We start from the raw sequence: 20,936 nt of genomic DNA on the forward strand, positions 1-20,936 counted from the left end.
CACCACCGCGGCGTCTGGACGAACTTTCAAAGCATCTCCGACAAAATTTCACCGAAGGCTGTATCTTTTCTTTTTTCTGAGACGGGGTCTCACTCCTTCGCCAGGCTGGAGTTCAGTGGCGCCATCTCGGCTCACTGCAACCTCTGCCTCCCGGGTTCAAGCGATTCTCCTGCCTCAGCCTCCCGCGTAGCTGGGAGTACAGGCACCCGCCACCGCGCCCGGCTAATTTTTGTACTTTTAGTAGAGACAGGGTTTCACCATGTTGGCCAGGATGGTCTCAATCTTTCGACCTAGTGATCCGCCCGCCTCAGCTTACCAAAGTGCTGGGATTACAGGCATGAGCCACCGTGCCCGGCTGGTATATAATTTTTAAACTGAAGACTGGCAGGGGAAGGGGGAACGGTTGTGTTTCTGATCTGTAACTGACTTAGAAACTCGAAGCGAGGGTGGGGGTCAGCGGCTCTTCTGCAGGAGCAGAGAGGAGCCCGGTGGGGTCCCTCTGGCCTGTGGCGTCCTGTTCCTATCCACAGTCTGGGGCAGGAGGGCAGGGCAGGAGGCTATGTCTTTCAAGGCTATCGGGCAAACATAGGATTCTGCTGCCCGCGGAGCAGGGAGATGAATGGCCGGAGAGCGACAGGAGGTTAGCAGGAGGAGCAGGTGCCTGTTGGGGGCAGAGGACCAACTAAAAACTGAAGGCTCAAGGGTTGCCTAAAGGAGCTGGTGTCAGAGTAGTCTTCCCCAGGGGCAGAAGCTGGGGACCAAGGCCCCAAGTCATTCACCCCTAACGCACTCAACTGCACACACCTGGGCAGGCACTTACCCTGGGCATGCACCAGGGTGAGACAGAATTTCCCAGACTTCAAGGAGCTCACAGTGGCTAAAGAGGGGAAGCTCGTTGTCAGCTGTTCAGTGCTACCAAGATCCAGGGAGTCCCCCAGTTCTGCCAGTCCCTCTGTCATTGAGCAAGTTACTCAACCTCTCTGATCCTTGATCTTCTCATGTAAATGGGGGAAATAACAGTACTCAGCTCACAGGCTGTGGTAAGGGCAAAATGGGACAACGTGTGGGGCTCACAGCCAATGACTGGCATGGGGAAGGGGTTGGCCCGGGTAGCTCAGCCTCCCCTCACTGAACTGTCTGGCCAGGCAGGACACAGCCTCTTTGAATGAGGCCAGGAGATTCCAGGGCAGCCTACAGCCTGTACTGCAGCTTGCAAGAGGCAAATGGAGAAAGGCAGGGCCCAAAGTAGGCCTTCAATCTATAGTTGCTGAAAAAATGAATGAACAAAACACAATTCTACACCTTGAGGGATAATTAAAGATGTTAATTAAACCAGCCCTTGAGAAACTTTCATTTTAGAAACACATTTTATCTGAGACATTCTTAATAAAGGGCATTTATGAAAGGTTAAAGACACGTTAAGGCCTCACATGATACAAGGTAATAAAGAAAATGGGGATGAAGGCCTACGGGAAAGCAGAGCTGTGTTTAACACGATGTTGTTCACAACCCTGCTCCCAGTTTGAGGGCGATGCCTGGCACATGGGAGCCCCCAGTGATGATCTGTTGAATAAACTAATGAAACAGGGGAGCATGGTATAAAATGAAGATGTGATTTAGACCCAAAACAAGAGTTACTTTGGGAAAACACTTATGTCCCTCCTAAGCAGTTAAGCAGGCTGAGGTCTTAGGAGGCTGGTCATGCTGAGGGAGGGCCTCCTACTAACTTTGTGGGTGCTTCTACCTGCCCCTCAGGGTGAGGCGCCCAGGGAAGGTGGGGCCACCCACAGGGTTTGTAGGAGAAGAATGCTCACTGTCCTCTGTCTCCCCACCCCCAGTCCACCAGACCTTCAGCCTGATAGCTACTGCCATGGGACTTTGGGCAGGTCATTTAAAAAATCTGTAAGTTGGAGATGGAATAGCAGCTGCAAAGCACACCTCTGAGGTCTGGTGACATTTGTGGGCTGGAAGAGTGTGCTTGGAGTAGAAGTTGAGTACTGGAAGGAGGTTCTCCTTTCCTGATCTGATTTGCTTGTTTCCACCACACAGTGGGACTCCCAAGGCTGCTGCAGGAGCTGGAGATCCTGTCCGGGCCTCAGAACCTGACCCTCACAGTGCACCAGACCGCAGTGCCGGAGTGTATCGCCACAGGTCACCCTCGGCCGCTTGTCTCCTGGAGCCGCCTGGGTGTGCAGCTGCCCCGCCCCGTCTCTCAGAGCCCAGTGCCCTTGTCCTATCCCAACCTGACCCCCCAACGCCTTCTTGCAGATGGCTGCTCCACTGGCGTGGAGGGCATCCAAGTTCTGGGCACCGGGAATCTCATGATCTCCGACGTGTCAGTCCAGCACTCAGGTGTCTATGTCTGCGCTGCCAATCGGCCGGGCACCCGTGTCCGGCGCACAGCACAGGGCGTCCTGCTCGTGCAGGGTGAGCCCCAAGGGCCCGACCGGGTGGGGAGAGTGCTGGGGGACCCCAGCTCCCTGACAGGAGCCTGGATCTGGAGAGGGTCCAGGGCAGGAGGCAAGAGGCTGGGTCTCATGGCATCTTCCTCTGTGCTATTGCCTGCTCAGCTCCCCTTGAGTTTGTCCAGTGGCCACAGTCCTTGTCCAAGCCTCCTGGCAGCAGTGCCATCTTCACCTGCGTGGCCCAGGGCGTCCCTGAGCCCCATCTGGTCTGGCTGAAGAATGGGAAGGTGCTGAGTCCTGGGGATAACATCAGGCTGACTCACAACAATAGGTACTCGTGTCTTACCACTCCCCACTGCCCACTGGCAATGGTATGTCCCCCTACCCACCCTGGGCGTCCACCCCCACCTACATGCAACACTCACTACCTAAATCTCAAAATCCACACCCATCCACAAACCCCCAGCAAGTTACCTTCTACTTCCAGCAATTCTCCCCTCCCCCAGGAGGCTCTGCCCTGACCTCTCCATTATAGGTAATGCACCCACACAGCCTCCTCCTCTAGGGCCACTCCACCAAGGCTTGGTGGGAAAGGGCTCCCAGCAGCTGAGTTTGTCTCTTTTAGTACGCTGATGCTGGCGGGCGTTTCAGTTGAGGATGAGGCCATTTATCAATGCATGGCAGAGAACAGTGCAGGCTCCAATCAGGCCAGTGCCCGCCTGGCTGTGACAGGGGGCCCAGTCACCCCCTGTCCCCAGGGGCCTGCATGCCTTGGCTCTACTTCTGCCATTCGAGTGTCCTGGGAGCCACCCCTCTCCAGTGGGGACATCATTGGCTATGTGCGGCACCTCCAGCCTATGGGAGGTGGGTGTGGGTGGGTGGACAGGGCTTTGAGCTCAGCACAGGGCCAGGAGCCAGGAGTCCCCGGCGCCAGCCCACCTCTGCTCCTGACTGCTGATGTCCTAGGCGAGTCCCTCTCACTCTCTGGGTCCCAGTCTCCTCCATGACATCAGACCCTCCCGGATTCTTCCCAGGCCTCTGGGCCTGTGGTTCTCTGGGCTGGCTGCCTCTGTACATGGTTTTTTGGTGCTTCCTTATTGCTTTTCAGCTTGACTCTAGGCCCTTTCCTCATCCTCATCCTATCTCAGCTTAGTTCCAACTTCTGTAGCCTCTTTCCCTGCTCTCCTTGGAGGCTTGGCTGGTCCAGACGCACCAGGAGGGGCTTCGTCTCCAGTTTGTGAGGGTGCAGGGACATGGCTACTGAGAAGATGCTGCTCTGCTCCTCAGAGCCATCTGGCCCGGAGCTCCAAGAGGCCATGAACAAAGGCACCTCTGAGCACGTCTTCTCCAACCTGGAGCCTGCCACAGCCTACACCACCCATTTGCGGGCCTACTCAGCAGAGGGTGCCAGTCAGGACTCTGCCCCTGTCTTTGCCTCTACCATGGGCAGCAGTGAGTGACAGCCTCTCCAGCCTTGGGAAGTCCCTGGCCTCAGGTGGGCAGGGGACTGCTAACCAGTTTGCTTGTTTTCCTCTGCAGCCCCTGCTGCCCTGGGCTTCTCCACCAAAGTGCTCAATGCCACCTCTGTGCAGGCCTCCTGGGAGCTGCCACCACAGCTGGGACCCATCCAAGGCTTCAAACTCTTTCACCGCAAGCTGCCTGCTGCCCATTTTGAGGGGCCCCTGCTCCTGGCCAGCAGTGTCAGATCCTTCCTCTACACAGACCTGGGTGAGGCTCTGAACCTTCTTGTGCCGCTCAAGGCCCGCCTTTCTCAGTGTGATCTTGCCCCAGGTACTGAGCTTCCTGGCCCATAAATGCCCGTCCCCTTCACATTCTCCTGCTTCCTGCAGAACCAGCAGCCCTCTATGAGATCAAGCTGCAGGCATTCAATGGCAACGGGGATGGAAATAGTGCCCGCTTTGTCTCACTGTGTGATGTGCCCCTAGCCACTCCGGGTAAGTGGGGTCTGGTAGGAGGGTAGTAGGGCTGGGGTCAGAGCAGGCCCCCATGGCTGCCAGTCTTCAGGGAGGAGGAGGGCTGAGCTTCACCTCCAACCCTGGTCCTCTCTCTGACAGATGTCACAGTGTCCACAGAGTCCAAGGCTGGGTGCTCTTGCAGCCAGGGTGAGAGCAGCCCACTGCCTGGGGTTCTGGTGGGCATCCATGGGGGCCTGGCTCCCCTCATCGTTTGCCTCCTCTGCCTCTTCCTGGGCTGGAGACATAGGTAAGGGCCAGGTAAGGGCTAATGTGGGAAATCTGCCAGGGAGACAGTCTGCGTCACTGTGGCACAGGACCAAAGAGAGCAGGAAAGAGCCCCAATCCACAACCAATCAATTTTGCCAGTGAGGAGACTCAGGCAGAGAGAGGAAGCCAATTCTTTTCAGAGCTGTGTGGTTCCAGGGGCAGGAGAAGGCCGGCCATGAGCGGGAAGAGAGGACTGGAGCTCCCAAGGCAAGGACAAGGGCAGCAGAAATGAGCTAGAGCCAGTTCCCTGCCATCCTGCAACATGAGGAGGGGTCCACCCTTCTCCATCTCTGGGGAGCATGGAGTAGGAGGAGGGGTTGGGAGTCATGCGAGGAAGAGGGAGGCACCAGACAGACTATGCTGCTGACCCTTCCAATCCTGGCAGCCTCCTCTGCAAACAGGGGTCCCAGGAATGCTGGGGAGTGCCTCAGACTGCCTTAGACAGAGCTGGGGGCTGTCAAGGCCAGATTCAGAGTGGAGGGAAGCCGGGGGAGAAGACTGAACTCACCACCCAGGTGAGGGGGATTCAGTGACAGGAAATGAGTGGGGGAAGCTGGCGTGTTCGAGGCCTTGGTCCAGGGGCCTGACCTCCTTCACCCTCAGGTGACCGTGGAACAGCTGGCCTTGGCCTAGGGCCCTTCAAGTTGGCTCCCTCCGAGATGCCACTAACTCCGGATACACCAAAGAATCTACCTCACCTGTCCCTGTCACCCCGGAGTCAGGAAAGAACCAAAAGTCCCTCAGCCCCTCTCCAGGGAGGGGCAGGACTGGCCATAGCGGGAGAGAAGAGGGTGTGGTTTCTGTGTTCCTCCCTGACCTCAAGAAATGGGAGAATCAGAATCCCTTCCCCCAACACACCAAATAACCTCAAACTAAACCAAGCCCAGCTGGGAGTTACTCCCAACCCAGTTACTCCTGCCTCATGACCCCATCCAATATATTCACCTCTTCTTGATCCAAATATGAACCTGCCCAAAGACACATAGCTTTAAGAGTTCCCCACAAAGTGGGGGCAGGGGAAGAGGCTGTCATCATCTCTGTCTCACAACCTGAAGCCCTCCAGTCTAAAATCTGTCTCAGTCTCCTCGTGCCCAAGCTGAGCTCTGCCCAGGGACAGGCGACCTGCATTCCCTGTGGTCCAAGTGGGCAGGTGGGCAAAAGGGGTGCTGAGTTCCTTGCCCCCCTTCTCCCTACAACGTAAGAGTCTTAAATATCTGAGCTCATATGAGCTTCTCTGAGCAACCAAATACCCATTTCCCCCTTCCCAGATCCAAAGCACTGGCTCCTCCTCAGGGGGCATCTTTACCCATTTGATTTCTATTTTTGAAAGAGATTAGTTTGAGTCAGGGTTTTGGCAGTCTTGACTCGCCTGTAGAATGAGCAGAGGCTGGGCAGCATCCCCCATCTCCCTTCCATCAACTCTTGGGGTCCAAAGAGCACTTGTTTCCCACTTCTCCCTCTACCAGCCTATGGCATCCAGGGCACCACAGTCCCTCCTCATCCAGCTCTGCCATGCTCTAAAGCCAAAGCCCCAGCCACTCCCTCAATCACTCTCTCTCCAAGGCTGTCCAGTATTGTGCCAAAAAGGGAAGGGTCTTGGGGGAAGGAAAGTCCATGGCTTAGAGGACCCCAAAACTGTCTCCTGCGCTCTTCTAGAGTAATGCTAGTACCAATGAAAGGCTGGGCTCTGGCCCTCCACAATAGCGCCCTCTGCACACGGCACAGCAGCAGCTGTAACTAAAAAACGCGGCTGAGGAGCAAGAGGGCTAAGAATAGCCCCAAACATCAAGTCTTTGAGGAAATGACATCCTCTTCTCTGGTTGGGCCTGGTCTAACTGCTTTGTTGGAAAGAAATAACCAAAACGGAAAAAATAAATTAGGATCTGGTTAATGCTTTCGGCTGAAAGGAAAACTTGGGGACGGGGAGTGATGAGATGGTGAGAAAGTGCACTTTCAGATCTTTCAGGGGATGTTGTATTCAGATTGTTAAATAACTATATTCCGTAGTTTGCTAGAAAATAGCAATGTGAGCCCCTGCTGGTATAAGGCAACCATCTAGATGAACAAGCATGTTACAAAATATTTATTTTCTTTCTTTTTTTTTTTTTTTTTTGAGACGGAGTCTTGCTCTGCCACCCAGGCTGGAGTGCAGTGGCCGGATCTCAGCTCACTGCAAGCTCCGCCTCCCGGGTTTACACCATTCTCCTGCCTCAGCCTCCCGAGTAGCTGGGACTACAGGCGCCCGCCTCGTCACCCGGCTAGTTTTTTGTATTTTAAGTAGAGACAGGGTTTCACCGTATTAGCCAGGATGGTCTCGATCTCCTGACCTCGTGATCCGCCCGTCTCGGCCTCCCAAAGTGCTGGGATTACAGGCTGGAGCCACCGTGCCCGGCCCCTTATTTTCTTTTATAGAGATGGGGTCTCACTACATTGCCCAGGCTGATCTCTTGGCTCAAGTGATCCTCCCGCCTTAGCCTCCTGAGTAGCTAGAGGCATGCAGCACTGTGCCTGACTAAAGGATTCTGTTACCAGAGACCAGAGCAGTGTGGTGGAAAGGGCCAAGGACTGCTAGGGGACACCTTTCCCTAGGAGAGAATGGAGACCCAGCCCCCTCCCCATGATACCATGAGACCTGAAGTCATCAGATAACGAACGTGGGGTTGGTGGCTTCCAGAACGCTGGCTCCAGCTAGAGTTGGAGGGGAACAAGAACACAGAAGTAGGTCAGGGCTTTAAATAATCATCAATCAAAGAGAAGGATACACACCAAAGGCACTCAGTCCATGGCTGGACTCACTAGGGAAGACAGCCATAGCTCATCTCCCAATTACCCCAAAAATTATCCCACCAAACTGCCACCCCCAGCCCCATAACGAAAGCACAAGCCACAGGAAAGTTTAGAAACCATTCCTTTCTTTATTAAACATAGCTTGCAAGTGATAAATATTACAAAGTTTTTTTTTCTTTTAATCCTTTCTCCAAAAATTAGCTTATTATTTGAATCTGTCACTGCTGAAATGCTCAGCAGCATCTGAAACAGATGGGAGTGTATTTGCCTTTTTGAAAACCAGTTTCTATTGGTCTTAGTTTTTTCATTCTTTCCCAAACACAATGCAGAAAATCAGAATGAGTTAAAAAAGAAATAAAGGAAACTTAAAGAGAGTTGTGCAAAAGGGTCGTGTTCCCTTCCCACCCACCCTATTCAGGGAAGGCCATTCCCCATCCCACCTCCCTGCTCCCCACCCCCCAACCCCAATCTATCCTTCCACCTTCACCAGGGCTTCACCCATCACCCTGTACCCTCTCCAGGCTTTATCAGCCCAGAACCTAAAGAAGAGAGTAGGAGTACTCAGCCCAGGCTGTGGGGAAATTGGGCCCCTGAAGGAGACAGACTGTGAAACAGCTGCCTTTAGGGGGGTTCAGATGAAATCTGAGGGAAGGAGACAAAATATGGGCTGTGTCTGAGCTCTCCTATTTTATCACCAAGACGGGGAAAGTTCCATATCCTGTAGCTCACAAAGGGAGTAAATAACTGGAGCACCAACCTGGGGCATTCAGTTGTCCACCACCCTTAAGGGCTCTGTGGTTGGCTGTGAGATAGGGCTTGAGGCCTGGTCCCTGCCCTCAGATGACTAGAGGCATAAAGGCAAAGATGTCACTGGTCTGACACCCTGGACAAGACTCTGCTGCCTCTCCCAAATCAAGGGTAACCGTAGAGGACTGGCAGTTCTCCGAGGGCACTGTCATACACATAACCACTTCAACGCAAGTCACTTTCAGTTCCTCCCTGGTTTCTTGGCCCAACACTTTCCTCACCTCAAGTTGTTTTTTGGCTTTGGCAGGTGAGGAGAGAAGTATAGAATTTTAAACTTGGTGGCCAGATGATCTCCCGCTTCACTTCACAGATAAGAAAATTGAGACCCAGAAAATTAACTACCAACGATCACATAGCAAGTCAGAAGGAGACCCCAGGTCTCCAGATTGCAGCCCCCTCAACCCCTTTTGTGTTGGTGGTTCTTTTTACTCTACACAGTCTGGGACCAGGAGGTCATGGCTTTCACAGGAGCTCAGCCTCACCTCGGTTCACACAGCCTAAGACTGTGCAGATGGATGTGGCTCTCACTAGGTGAAATTTCCTCAGGATGACTTACTAAAATCCTTTCTATCATCCCCTGACAATCCACCCTTAAAGGCCCGTAAGACTAGGTTATTTCCTTTTTGAGGAGGTGGGGTGGGGGAAATCCCTTGCATAAGAAAGCTTGACACTGAATTTTGTTATATAGGTATATTGTATATATGCTGATGCAATCAGAGGAAAAAAAAACAGTGCAAATACAATTACAATTCATAATACTTGGTTTCGATGCCCCCGGGAACTGCCCCATTCCTCGGCTACCTCCCAACCCCCAGCACTTCCCCACAGTATCAACCTAATGCTGGGGGATAGGGAGGGTGGGCAGGTTAGGGTAGGGAGTGGGCTCTGCCAAGGCAGTGCTGGTGACCCGGAGGGACTACTCCAGGGTGGGGAGGCAAGGCACAAATTAGGGGTGGGTGGTGGGGGAGGTGGCATCTCTAAGGAGGGATGGGGTTGGAGCAGCTGCCAGTCTCAGTGTGCTGGGCCCGGCCCACTCCCCTACCCACCCTCCACAGCCCTGCCTCCCTACCCCCTCCCCTTCCCCAGAAACCCTTTTGCACGGATCATACACAAACGGGCACATTACAAAATGACATAACACAGTTTCACAATATCCATGGCTAGGGCTTTTTTTTCTCTTTTTCAGGCTTTTTTTTTTTTTCTACACAATGTACAATTCCTTTTAAATGGATCAAGAAATAGCTTATATACACGAATGAGTCCTTGTTATAACATCTCGGCAGCAAATATCATAAGCTAATGAAGGTCTTGATGGAAAGGATGGGAGCCTAGGACATGGTTTAGGGGTAGGGGTGTGGAGAGAAGGGTTATGCCTTCTGGAGGAGTAGGGAGAAAAGGGAATGATTAGGGAAAAGGAACAAAAGTAAAATATCAAGAAGCATCTTTACAAAGCAGTTCTATAGCTAATTCCTTTTAAAGGGGAAAGGAAAGGTAACCAAAGCAGGAAAACATTTATCTCTGTGTCTTAAAAAAAAAATTGTCTACCATACATATATCCAAAAATGTGGGAAAAATACTTATTCCAGGGATAGAGGGAGTCCAGATGCCGTGGTCAAATTATAAAATAAAATAGACAAATAAGAACCTCTGTCCCCTAGTTTTACCCAAGCCTTACCACTATTCCACCCATTTCAGGCTTCTAGGGAATAAGACACCAACCTTAAACTACTGCTTTTAGTGCCTCTGGGGATGGAGGAAGCCAGGCAGAACTGGTGGGATCCTCACTCTACTAATAATGTTCCAAACAGAGGGTCTTTCCTCCTGTCCTTAGGGCATGAGGTTTAGTGTCTACACGGCCCAGAGCCTTGAGATGGATAGTAACAAGTAGACTTGGAGGGACACAAGGCAATCAGTGATGAAAAAGAGAAAGAGAATTGAGGAAGACAGAAGGATGACGAAGGAGGAGGGAAGGGAGGAGGTGGAAGGTTAATACTTTACCATGATTAGGGAGACCTCACCTCCATCACTAATCCCTGGGAAGAGTATGAAAATGGGGAGAAGAAAGGGTAAGAAATCAAACCTCAGCGGTTGAACAAAGGGTCACCGAGCTATACTAGTCAAGAAGCAGCTTCTATGTAACTGACCCTGAGGGGATAAAAACAGGGAAGATTCCACCATCTTCCCTATGGCCTCAGCACCTAAGCAGGCACTGACTATAGGCTTTCCTTCTCCATGATTCCCCAACTCTACACATCTTACTTCCAAACCCCATTCTAAGGTGGCCTGGCTCCCAGGGAAAGGACTCAGCTCAGGGCAGGGCAAGGACGGCCCACAGCCAGACGGTATTGCACATTCTCTGTTCCTTACTTTTAATCTCAACTGACAAACTTGGGCATCTCGTACCTCTGAGCACCTCTGAGCTTGGGGAGAGGGAGACGTAACAGAAATGGCACTTCATCATGAGGGAGGGAGGAAGAGGCTAGACAGACATGCCACAAGGCAAGATGACTTGTAGGGAAAATATTTTTAAAAAAAGCTTCCAATTTTGTGGAAGAGAGAAAAGCAAAACCAAACAATTTATCCAGTGCTTTCAAAGCACAGAGGGCAAAGAAAAGATGTAAGAATATATCTTTATATATATATATATAATTTTAAAATAATCCCAGACCCAGTTCCATTAACCCCCCTCCCTCTCCCACCACTTACAGTCAGGGGTACCACATTCCCCAGAAAAAATACTCGAAAAGACCCAATCACTACCTGTTACTAGCATCTAGCTTCCAGATCATTTCACCACTGGGGGAGCCCAGACACTGGCTGCATCTCTGCTCCTTTAAGTGCTCAATGAATTTGGGGGAAAGGGAGGAAAGAAAAAAGCCAGGAAGGCCCGTAGGGCCAGTATAGTCACCCACAGTGGCACTGGGGTATAGGGAGTAGAGGCCAGAGTAGGGGAACTGAGCCTGATTTTAGCTCTTTCTCCCACCCCACCTCCAAATTTTATGGGGAAGATGTGCAGTTCATGTGTGTGTATTTTAAAAGTGCCTTCTTTAAAAAAATTAGTTAATTTTAAAAAATAAAAGTGGGGAAACTTCCTCAGGTGACTTTCAAGGGCAACATATTAAACTTCTCCTCATTCTTCTCTGCTGAGAAGATTGCCCCCAGTGCACTCTGGCAGCTTCTGGAGCCAGAGAGGCAGGTGGGTGTACACTATGAGAAGAGCAGAAACCCGTACCTTTAAGGGGCTTCCCTTACTTCAAAAACAGCCTGGTCCACTCCCTCTTCCCACAGTGTGGGCAAATGGGATGCTAATCTCCCCAATCCCCAGAACAGCAACATTGCACAATTCAATTCATTCTCTACATTAGTAGCGCTAAAAAAAAAAAAAAAAAAAAGACAAAATTAGTATCATTCTGGGGGCGGGAAACAACTATTTGTACAGCAGAGGTCCGAAGCTGGTTTTGCCACAACTGTTTGGCTTTGAGCAGTTGGTTCTGCAGCTGGTGCAGCAGAGTAAGGACAGGACTCCAACCTGATTGTGTGCCCCAAGCCTCTCATCTCCTGGCACTCAGAGGGTGAAAGAATAGGCAAATATGAGAATCTCAACTGTTGGGAGAGAAATCCCTTCTTTCCTCTATTTCCTCCTGTTATCACTTGACTCATTCATGTCCATCCAATATTTGGGACACCCAGCAAACAGTCTTAGAACAGCCGTTCCTCTGTATTATAGATGAGGCTATATAGAGGGGATAGATTAGAATTTTTAAAAGCAGGGTGGGGTGAGGGATAATTTTACAAAGGATACAAGATGAAATTAATTTTGGGCTGGTTGGCCTGGAATAGACTTCCGTGTTCCCACTGGGGTCAGGAGATTGGTCTTATTTCCCCAAGATCCAGAAGGGCAGGACCTAGTTTCAATCCTCCCTGGCTCATAATTAAGCCCATCTTCGTACCTCTCTCTCCCTGTCTTCTATGGGTAAATTCCAGAGTGGTTGAGTTTTACAGCTCCTCCCTCCAGGCTCTTTCCCCTCATTCTTAGAGTCCAACTTCAATACTAAACACTGCCACCCAAATTGTCCAGCCCCCAAACACCCACAGGTGGGGTGCTATTCGTCCTTATTCGATACCCCCAACCCCACGCCCTCCTCCGGTTAAGTGCATTCAAAACTTCTGCCCCTAACACTCCTAGTCATGTCCTACTCGGCAGCTGGAACCCCTACTGCAATCTGCAATGCTCGTTATCATTGAACTGAATATCGTTTGTGTTTACAAAAAAAAAAAAAAGGAAGAAAAGGAAAAGAAAAGATTGGTTGAGTGGGGAAGGTTTAACCGTCCACTGAACAAAGGGAGGACACACAACATCATTAAAAATGGTAATAATTATAGCATAAAACAACTTTAGAAACACACATTGGAGGGCTTAGATTCTCCCCAGGACCTCATTCTGACCTCTATCAGAGGTAAAGATCCACCTCACTGTTAAAGAAAACTGAAGAGAGAAGACAGAGCGGCAGAAAAACAGATCGCAGCAGTGTGAAATAAAGGGGAGGTGGCAGGGCAGGGCGTGTGTTTTCTTGCTGATTTCTATTTTTTGTCTTCTGTTTTTCTGTTTTGCTTTCCGTGTATGGTAGGCACCAGTACAGGCACTGCATGCGACAGAAGTTGGGGGAATGAAAGAGGAAAGGGATAAAGGATTCAAGGATGGGGCAGTACAAGGGGAACAGGCGTTATTTCTGTCCACTGATGGACTGCGATATAGACCGGGGAGGGATCATGTCTAAAAGGTATTCACGCTGTCGGTCTGCCAAACTGGGGCCTTTGTGTCCTCCGATGCCAGTATTCAAGTATGCAATGTTGACACCTGGACCCAGGAGACAAAAGTGGAGGGCAGGTATTAAAAGAGGAAATAACATTCCCTTCCGCTCTACCCTTGGGCTGCAGAGTTGGAGATGGAAAGGAAGCAGAATTTACCAGTATCTGGCCACACTTGGTTAGCTTTATTTCAACAGCAACTTTCTTTTTCTTTTTTGAGATGCAGTCTTGTTCTGTCACCCAGGCTGGAGTGCAGTGGTGCGATTTTGGCTCACCTCTGCTTTCCAGACTCAAGCAATTCTCCTGCCTCAGCCTCCAGAGTAGCTGGAATTATAGGCACATGCCACTACCGCCCAGCTATTTTTTGTATTTTTAGTAGAGATGGGGTTTCACCACATTGGCCAGGCTAATCTTGAACTCCTGACCTCAAATGATCCACTGGCCTCAGCCTCCCAAAGTGCTGGGATTACAGTTGTGAGCCACTGCGCCTGGCCAATTAATTTTGTCTGGTTGTTTATTTATTTGAGACAGAATTTCACTCTTGTTGCCCAGGCTGGAGTGCAGTGGCACAATCTCAGCTCACTGCAACCCCCGCCTCCCAAGTTCAAGCAATTCTCCTGCCTCAGCCTCCTGAGTAGCTGGAATTACAGGCACCCGCCACCACACTGGGCTAATTTTTTGTATTTTTAGTAGAGATGGGGTTTCATCATGTTGGCCAGGGTGGTCTCGAACTCCTGACCTCAGGTGATCCACTCGCTTTGGCCTCCCAAAGTGCTGGGATTACAGGCATGAGCCACCACGCCTAGCCAATTTTTGTATTTTTAGTAGACACAGGGTTTCACCATGTTGGCCAGGCTGGTCTCAAACTCCTGATCTCAAGTGATCCGCCTGCCTCGGTCTCTCAAAATGCTGGGATTATGGGTGTGAGCTACCGCGCCCCACACAGCAACTTTATTTCAATCCCCACTCATATTCCTAAACTTTAGGTAAAAGGGACTTCCTGAAATTTCAGTCCTACCAAGAATAATGAACATGCTTCCGATGGTATAGGAGAGACAAGTGAAACAGTGGTGAGAGGAAGATGAATAATTGTGAGGGATAGAATCATTAAGTCAGCTTTGATTTTGAGACTGCAGATTGTGGAGAAGCATCCCTGGATCATTCAAACTGAACAGTTAACCCTGCTGTCCCGGCCAAAAGAGATCAATAACCACATTTCTACTGAAGGGATATTAAAAGTTAAATTTATAATGGTAGGATCTGGGTCATTTTCACCACCAAAACCCTAGTGCACTGTGACTGGCATGTAGTATGAATTTAGCAAACATTTGCTGAGTAACAGAAGAGTGAGGGTGCATGCCCTACAGAAAGAATAGAAAGTAAAGGAAGGAACAATTCCCCTAAAGGCGCTGCTACAGAACTGTATACTAACAGTTGACCCATGGGAAACGTTTTCAGATTAATCCTTACCTGGCATACCAAGGAGGCCACCTGGCACAGACAACTGGGGTGCCTGTGCAAAGTTTGAAAGCATGGAGCGGGCAGATGTGGGTATGCCACGCTGGAGGCTGCTCTGGGGCTGTGGAGCCTGCAATGATGAGGAGACAGGTGATACAACTTTGCTATGATAGAATGTTAAGTGAGGGCAAAGGTAAGGGGTAAAGATAAGGGGTACAGAAGAAGAGTATGATTTCCCACAATAGAAAGAACAAACTGTGATAAATGGCTGATAAATCTTCTAAAGAAATAAGGATCAGGCAAAAACTTCCTTACCTGCCGAAGTGTATGATGTCTCATGATGGTCTCTTGTTTACTGACACTGGACACAGCTGGAGCTGTAGTGGGGGAGAGGGCTGCCTGCTGCTGTAATCGCTGTTCAATTTCCTGTTGGGAGTCATTAGATCAGGTTGAGTAGGACAGAACCCAATTTTCCTTTTTTTTTTTTTTTTTAATAGAGACACAATCTGCCTTTGTTGCCCAGGCTGGTCTTGAACTCCTGGGCTCAAGTAATCCTTTCACCTTAGCCTCCCCAAAGTGCTGAGATTACAGGCATGAATCATTGCGCCTGGCCCACCCAATTTCCTAACCAGAAAACCTAGAGGTATTCTTAACCTCTAATGTTGTTGGCTAGTTGGTGGAATATGGAAAAGGCAAAAGAGTTTGGTGGGGTGGTACACTGAGATTCTGGGTATAAGCAGCTAACTTGCTTCATTGATCAAGGGATCCTCCTCTCTTTCTCAAGGGAAACTGGCTCTCAGAAGTTGGCTAGAGGTGATGAACCAACTGATACAATTAATGCTGATGAATTACTGGGGTTTTATTTCAACACCTTTTCTTTTTAAAAATTTTTATTTATTTGTTTACCACCAGTCCTAGAGCATAAATGGGGTTTTATTTTTGACTCCTGCCTACCCGATTTTCCAAGGAGTCCATGATGCTACTCAAACAAGGGAGTCTGATGGGTGGAGTGGGAAATAGGAAGAAAAGGATCTGAGTTTCCCAACACATTTTTCCCTCTCTAAGATATTCTCATCCTCTAACTGCTACATGAGATGTTCACATACTCTAGAACCACTACTCTTCACTGGGCTACTTCATAATTCACTCTTTCTTTTGTCATTTCTCGTCAAATATGCACTGTAAATAACTGTTTCAAAGAGATTTATAGTACAAATATAAATTCCTCCCACCAAACTCTATTATTTGTTTTAGGAGAAAATGAAGATGAGTAATAGAGTGCTATGGAAAAGCCAAGAGCCCCAAGCTTTCTGTCCCTTTCTGTTAACCTCAGCCATTATATTTTACCATGTTCTTAATCAGAATACTCGCTCAAATGGAAATGGGACATAATGATAAGGAGACAAAAAGGGAACCTCTGGACCTATAGGGATCACATGAACTACTCCTGCAAACTAGAAGGCACGACCCTTTGGAAAAAAAAAAACTGGGACAGGTGGCCAGAGAGCAGTCAGAATTCTTACCTGTTCCTGCTGTAGGGCTTTCACAAATGCATTTTTCAGCCGGTTGGTGTGTTCAGCTTTTAGAGCCTTCTTCTGGTTGGAGGTCATACACTGCTCACATAGAATCTTACCATTCTTTTCCTGCTTCCAGTGAGGGGTGAAATCTGTGCGGCACTGGGCACATACAAAGGGTTCAACCCGCAGAAGTGAGGCACAGCTTTTGCCTAGATACCAACAAAAACAGTCAGTGGCTTTACATTTCCTATCTCCTCTGTTTCTCTTAATCAAACAGATCTTTTCCAGGAGTTTATTCTGTTGAATTAAAGAAAGAGACTCTACAAAAAAGATATTCTATAATTTACAAAATACTTTTATTTCATCTGATTATAACAATATCACTTTAGGGAATTCAGACAGTACCATCCTCATTTTCAAATGAGGAAAGAAGTCAAAGAAATGTAGCTTCTGGCTGGGCACGGTGGCTCACACCTACAATCCCAACACTTTGGGAGGCTGAGGTGGACGGCTAATGAGGTCAGGATTCGAGACCAGCCTGACCAACATGGGGAAACCCCGTCTATACTAAAAATACAAAAAAATTAGGCGGGCGTGGTGGCACGCGCCTGTAATCAGGAGGCTGAGGCAGGAGAATCGCTTGAACCTGGGAGGTAGAGGTTGCAGTGAGCCAAAATTGTGCCACTGCACTCCAGCCTGGGCAACAGAACAAGACTCAGTCTCAAACAACAACAACAACAACAACAACAACAACAACAACAACAACAAAGGTAGCTTCTGATAAAGCTGGGATGTTTCCTGATTTTCTACTGTATCACACTGAGAAGAAAATACTGTGTCAATTCGAAGTCAAAGGACTCTGTCTTACTCAACCAATACTTCTGCTTCTTTGTATCGCCTTACCTCAGACTGTACTTACCCTGTCATATACATTTATGGTTTTAAATAGTTATCAGTGTCTGAATTACTCACTTTGTGATCTATTTATAGCTAATACTGACTCCTCTGGGCATTTTCCTTTATTGGCAGGCTTTCTCAGAAGTCTACATGTTTAGAAATTCAAGTTTAATAACTTCAGTTAGTCTAGACTATATGTTGTTAATACTCTACAGTATGGTTTCGTATTGGTTTACAGCTTTTTTTTTTTTTTTTTTGAGACGGAGTCTTGCTCTGTCGCCCAGGCTGGAGTGCCTTGGCTGGATCTCAGCTCACTGCAAGCTCCGCCTCCCGGGTTTACGCCATTCTCCTGCCTCAGCCTCCCGAGTAGCTGGGACTACAGGCGCCGCCACCTCGCCCGGCTAGTTTTATATTTTTTAGTAGAGACGGGGTTTCACCGTGTTCACCAGGATGGTCTCGAACTCCTGACCTCGTGATCCGCCTGTCTCGGCCTCCCAAAGTGCTGGGATTACAGGCTTGAGCCACCACGCCCAGCCGGTTTACAGCTTTTTATATGGTCTTTCTTAGTTATCTATGTAAGTGTGTCTAGTTTCTCAACTGTAAGCATTCGTAGGTCAAAGACTAAATACAGTAATTCAGTACAATGTTGCAAAACCACAGACATTAAAAATAGAAGTTCCCGGCCAGGCATGGTGGCTCACACCTGTAATTCCAACACTTTGGGAGGCCGAGGCAGGCAGATTACTTGAGGCCAGGAGTTTGAGACCAGCCTGGCCAACATAGCAAAATCCTATCTCTACTAAAAACAGAAAAAATTAGCTAGGTGTAGTAGAACACATCTGTAATGCCAGCTACTTTGGAAGCTGAGGCAAAAGAATTGCTTGGGCAGGGCACAGTGGCTCACACCTGTAACCTCAGCACTTTGGGAAGCCAATGCAGGTGGATCACCTGAGGTCAGGAGTTCAACACCAGCCTGACCAACATTGTGAAATCCCATCTCTACTAAAAACAAAAATTAGCCAGGCGTGGTGGCAGGCACCTGTAATCCCAGCTACTCGGGAGGCTGAGGCAGGAGAATCGCTTGAACCCAGGAGGTGGAGGTTGCAGTGAGCTGAGATCATGCCACTGTACTCTCTAGCCTGGGAAACAGAGCAAGATTCCATCTCAAAAAAAAAAAAAAAAAAAAGAATTGCTTGAAACCGAGAGGCAGAGGTAGTGAGCCAGCCAAGATCATGCCACTGCACTCCAGCCTGGGTGACAGAGTAAGACTCTGTCTCCAAAAAAAAAAAAACCAACAAAGAAAAAAACTGGCATGGTGGTGCATGGCAGTGGTCCCAGTTACTCAGGAGGCTGAAATGGGAGGATGGCTTGAGCCTGGGAGTTCAAGGCTGCAGAGAGCTCAGATCACACCACTGCACTCAAGCCTGGATGACAGGGTCAGACCCTGCCTCAAAAAAACAAGAGAAAGTTCTATTTATCAAATTATGCAAGCATCATGCTAGCCACCATTTAAAAGAACTAAACAAAATACAGTCAGTCCTCAGTGTTGTTGACAGGTTCTTAGAGACTGTGATTTAAGTGAAACGACATACTACAAAACCAATCTTTTTTTCTTACCAATGTTATAATAAAATGATGTTATTTGAGGACCCCCTTCACCATAGCTGTTTCAATTAAAGTCATAGTTTCTAAAGGAAACTTTTTTTTTTTGAGACAGAGTCTCACTCTGTCGCCCAGGCTGGAGTGCAGTGGCCGGATCTCAGGTCACTGCAAGCTCCGCCTCCCGGGTTTACGCCATTCTCCTGCCTCAGCTTCCCGAATAGCTGGGACTACAGGCGCCTGCCACCTCGCCCGGCTAGTTTTTTGTATTTTTTAGTAGAGACGGGGTTTCACTGTGTTAGCCAGGATGGTCTCGATCTCCTGACCTCGTGATCCGCCCGTCTCGGCCTCCCAAAGTGCTGGGATTACAGGCTTGAGCCACCGCGCCCAGCCTCTAAGAAACTACTGATGACGTTAAGTGAGAACTTACTGTCCTACAAAAAACATACAAGATAGATACAATACAAATAAAAACATCAAGCCTCAATGATACCTGACCTAACGCAGGGAAAAAAAAACAAGCTGAAGACAGATAGATAGATAGATAGACAGACAGACAAGCCGGCCCCAGCCGGCTGGCCGGGTGCAGTGGCTCATGCCTGTAATTCTAGCACTTTAGGAAGCCAAGGTGGGCCGATCACCTGATGTCAGGAGTTCCAGACCAGCCTGGCCAACACGATGAAACCCCGTCTCTACTAAAAATACAAAAATTAACCAGGTGTGGTGGCATGTGCCTGTAGTCCTAGCTACATGGGAGGCTGAGGCAGGAGAATTGCCAGAACTCGGGAGGCAGAGGTTGCAGTGAGCTGAGATTGTGCCGCTGCACTCCAGCCTGGGCAACAGAGCGAGACTCCATCTCAAACAAAAACCAAAAACACACACGTACACACACTCCACTTCTAACATGTTGCTCCCAAACAGCCTGTAAAGAAGGGAGGGGAGGTGGTTTGGTAGCAGGAAGGAAAAGTTATTTAATATTGTAGAGTACCCTCTGATACTCTGCCTATGTCAATTAGGCTTGGCAACCACTTGCTCAAGAAATAGCCTTACCTTGGCTGTCAATGACACTTTGTACGACTTCTTCCAAGCCTACCATGTAGATGAACTCGCTATTGGCTGCACTAGGCAAGAAGTGAAGTAAGGGAGCAGGAGGTTTAGGAGGTGGGATCTCCAGGAGTGTCTTTTCCAGCTGTTTGCGAAGAGCCAATTTGGCTGCAGCCTGTGAGTTGGCAGCATCAGTCATGGCGCTGGGGCTAGGAAGTGGCGAGGACACTCTGTTCACGGTCCCTGGCTGGATATGAGAGGCAAGGTTCATATAGATGGCAGAGGATGTTGTACGCTGACATGGAACAGAAGAACTTGACTGCTGAAACAGATTGAGAATGGGGTCAATCATGGTATGTAGGAGAAAGGACCAATTCTTACGTTCTTGGCAGAGGACACTGTCTGATCCTGGTTTGGACTACTTCGCTTCTCCAAAATAGGAGGTGGTCAACTTATTCATTGAAAAAGAACTCTGACACATAGGAAAGGAAAATGATGATGATCATGAGCTAAAATTGCTAAGAAAGAAATAAAGGCCAGGCGTGGTGGCTCACACCTGTAATCTTAACACTCTGGGAGGCTGAGGCGTGCAGATTACTTGAGGTTAGGAGTTTGAGACCAGCCTGGCCAACATAGTAAAACCCCGTCTCTACAAAAAATACAAAAAATTAGCTGGAAATTCCTTGAACCCAGGAGGTGGAGGTTGCAGTGAGCCAAGATCATGCCATTGTACTCCAGCCTAGGCAACAGAGTGAGACTCCATCTCAAAAAAAAAAAAAAAAAGAGAGAAATAAAGATTTTGCTTTCTGTCACACATTCTTGTGCTTCTTATTCCCTAGATCACTCTCTTCTAGGCAGATTTTTAGCTTACTTCTGCTCTGCTGTATAACCTCTCTTCTCTATTACTATTTTAATATAATTCCTCAAAGCTTCTACTTTTGGGACTGCTCTCAATTAAATTCCTACCCAAATAACCATTTTTGTCCTAGAGTTTATCTATGTATAAAAACTTAAAACCTATGGCCCTTTTGACAAGCAAAGCAAATAAAGGATTTCTCTGTTTCCACATTAGGGCTCAGCTCTCTCTTACCGGTTGGTAATTAATGGCAGGGTTCATGTTGGGTGTTGTGGTGCGTACAAGGCCAGGCTTAGGCGGGCCCCGCTGACCCTGTAGCTGGGCTGGGTTTGGTGCAATAACACGTTGAGACATCAACATGTGTGGAAGGGTGGTATTGGTAGCTGAACGGATGACACTGTGACCCTGGAGGGGAAGAAGAGGAAAAGAACTAATCACAGGTTGCACGCTGTGTATAACACAGCACAAAATGCAAAAAGGAAAACACTGCCTATAATACATACCTGAGTAGAAA

At 48.8% G+C, this 20,936-nt stretch overlaps 1 protein-coding gene across 4 annotated transcripts in view; it reads right to left on the reverse strand.

The window, feature by feature from the left end:
* Window positions 1-7,724: 7,724 nt before the first annotated feature.
* The window catches only part of GATAD2B (GATA zinc finger domain containing 2B), a 121,988-nt gene continuing 108,776 nt past the window's right edge, over window positions 7,725-20,936 (reverse strand). For 3 of the 4 annotated variants that reach the window (XM_017857499.1, XM_017857498.1, XM_017857500.1), the window contains exons 6-11: window positions 20,657-20,827; window positions 19,573-19,888; window positions 16,033-16,235; window positions 14,825-14,935; window positions 14,522-14,639; window positions 7,725-13,100 (exon numbers count right to left, since the gene is read on the reverse strand). In XM_017857499.1, coding sequence (XP_017712988.1) covers window positions 12,967-13,100; window positions 14,522-14,639; window positions 14,825-14,935; window positions 16,033-16,235; window positions 19,573-19,888; window positions 20,657-20,827 — 1,053 coding nt within the window. In that variant the 3' untranslated portion in view covers window positions 7,725-12,966. The remainder of the gene's footprint in view (window positions 13,101-14,521; window positions 14,640-14,824; window positions 14,936-16,032; window positions 16,236-19,572; window positions 19,889-20,656; window positions 20,828-20,936) is intronic. The other variant, XM_017857502.1, reaches the window with a different exon arrangement.

Source organism: Rhinopithecus bieti, unplaced genomic scaffold (assembly GCF_001698545.2).
Source record: "Rhinopithecus bieti isolate Rb0 unplaced genomic scaffold, ASM169854v2 scaffold_45389, whole genome shotgun sequence".
NCBI lineage: Eukaryota > Metazoa > Chordata > Mammalia > Primates > Cercopithecidae > Rhinopithecus > Rhinopithecus bieti.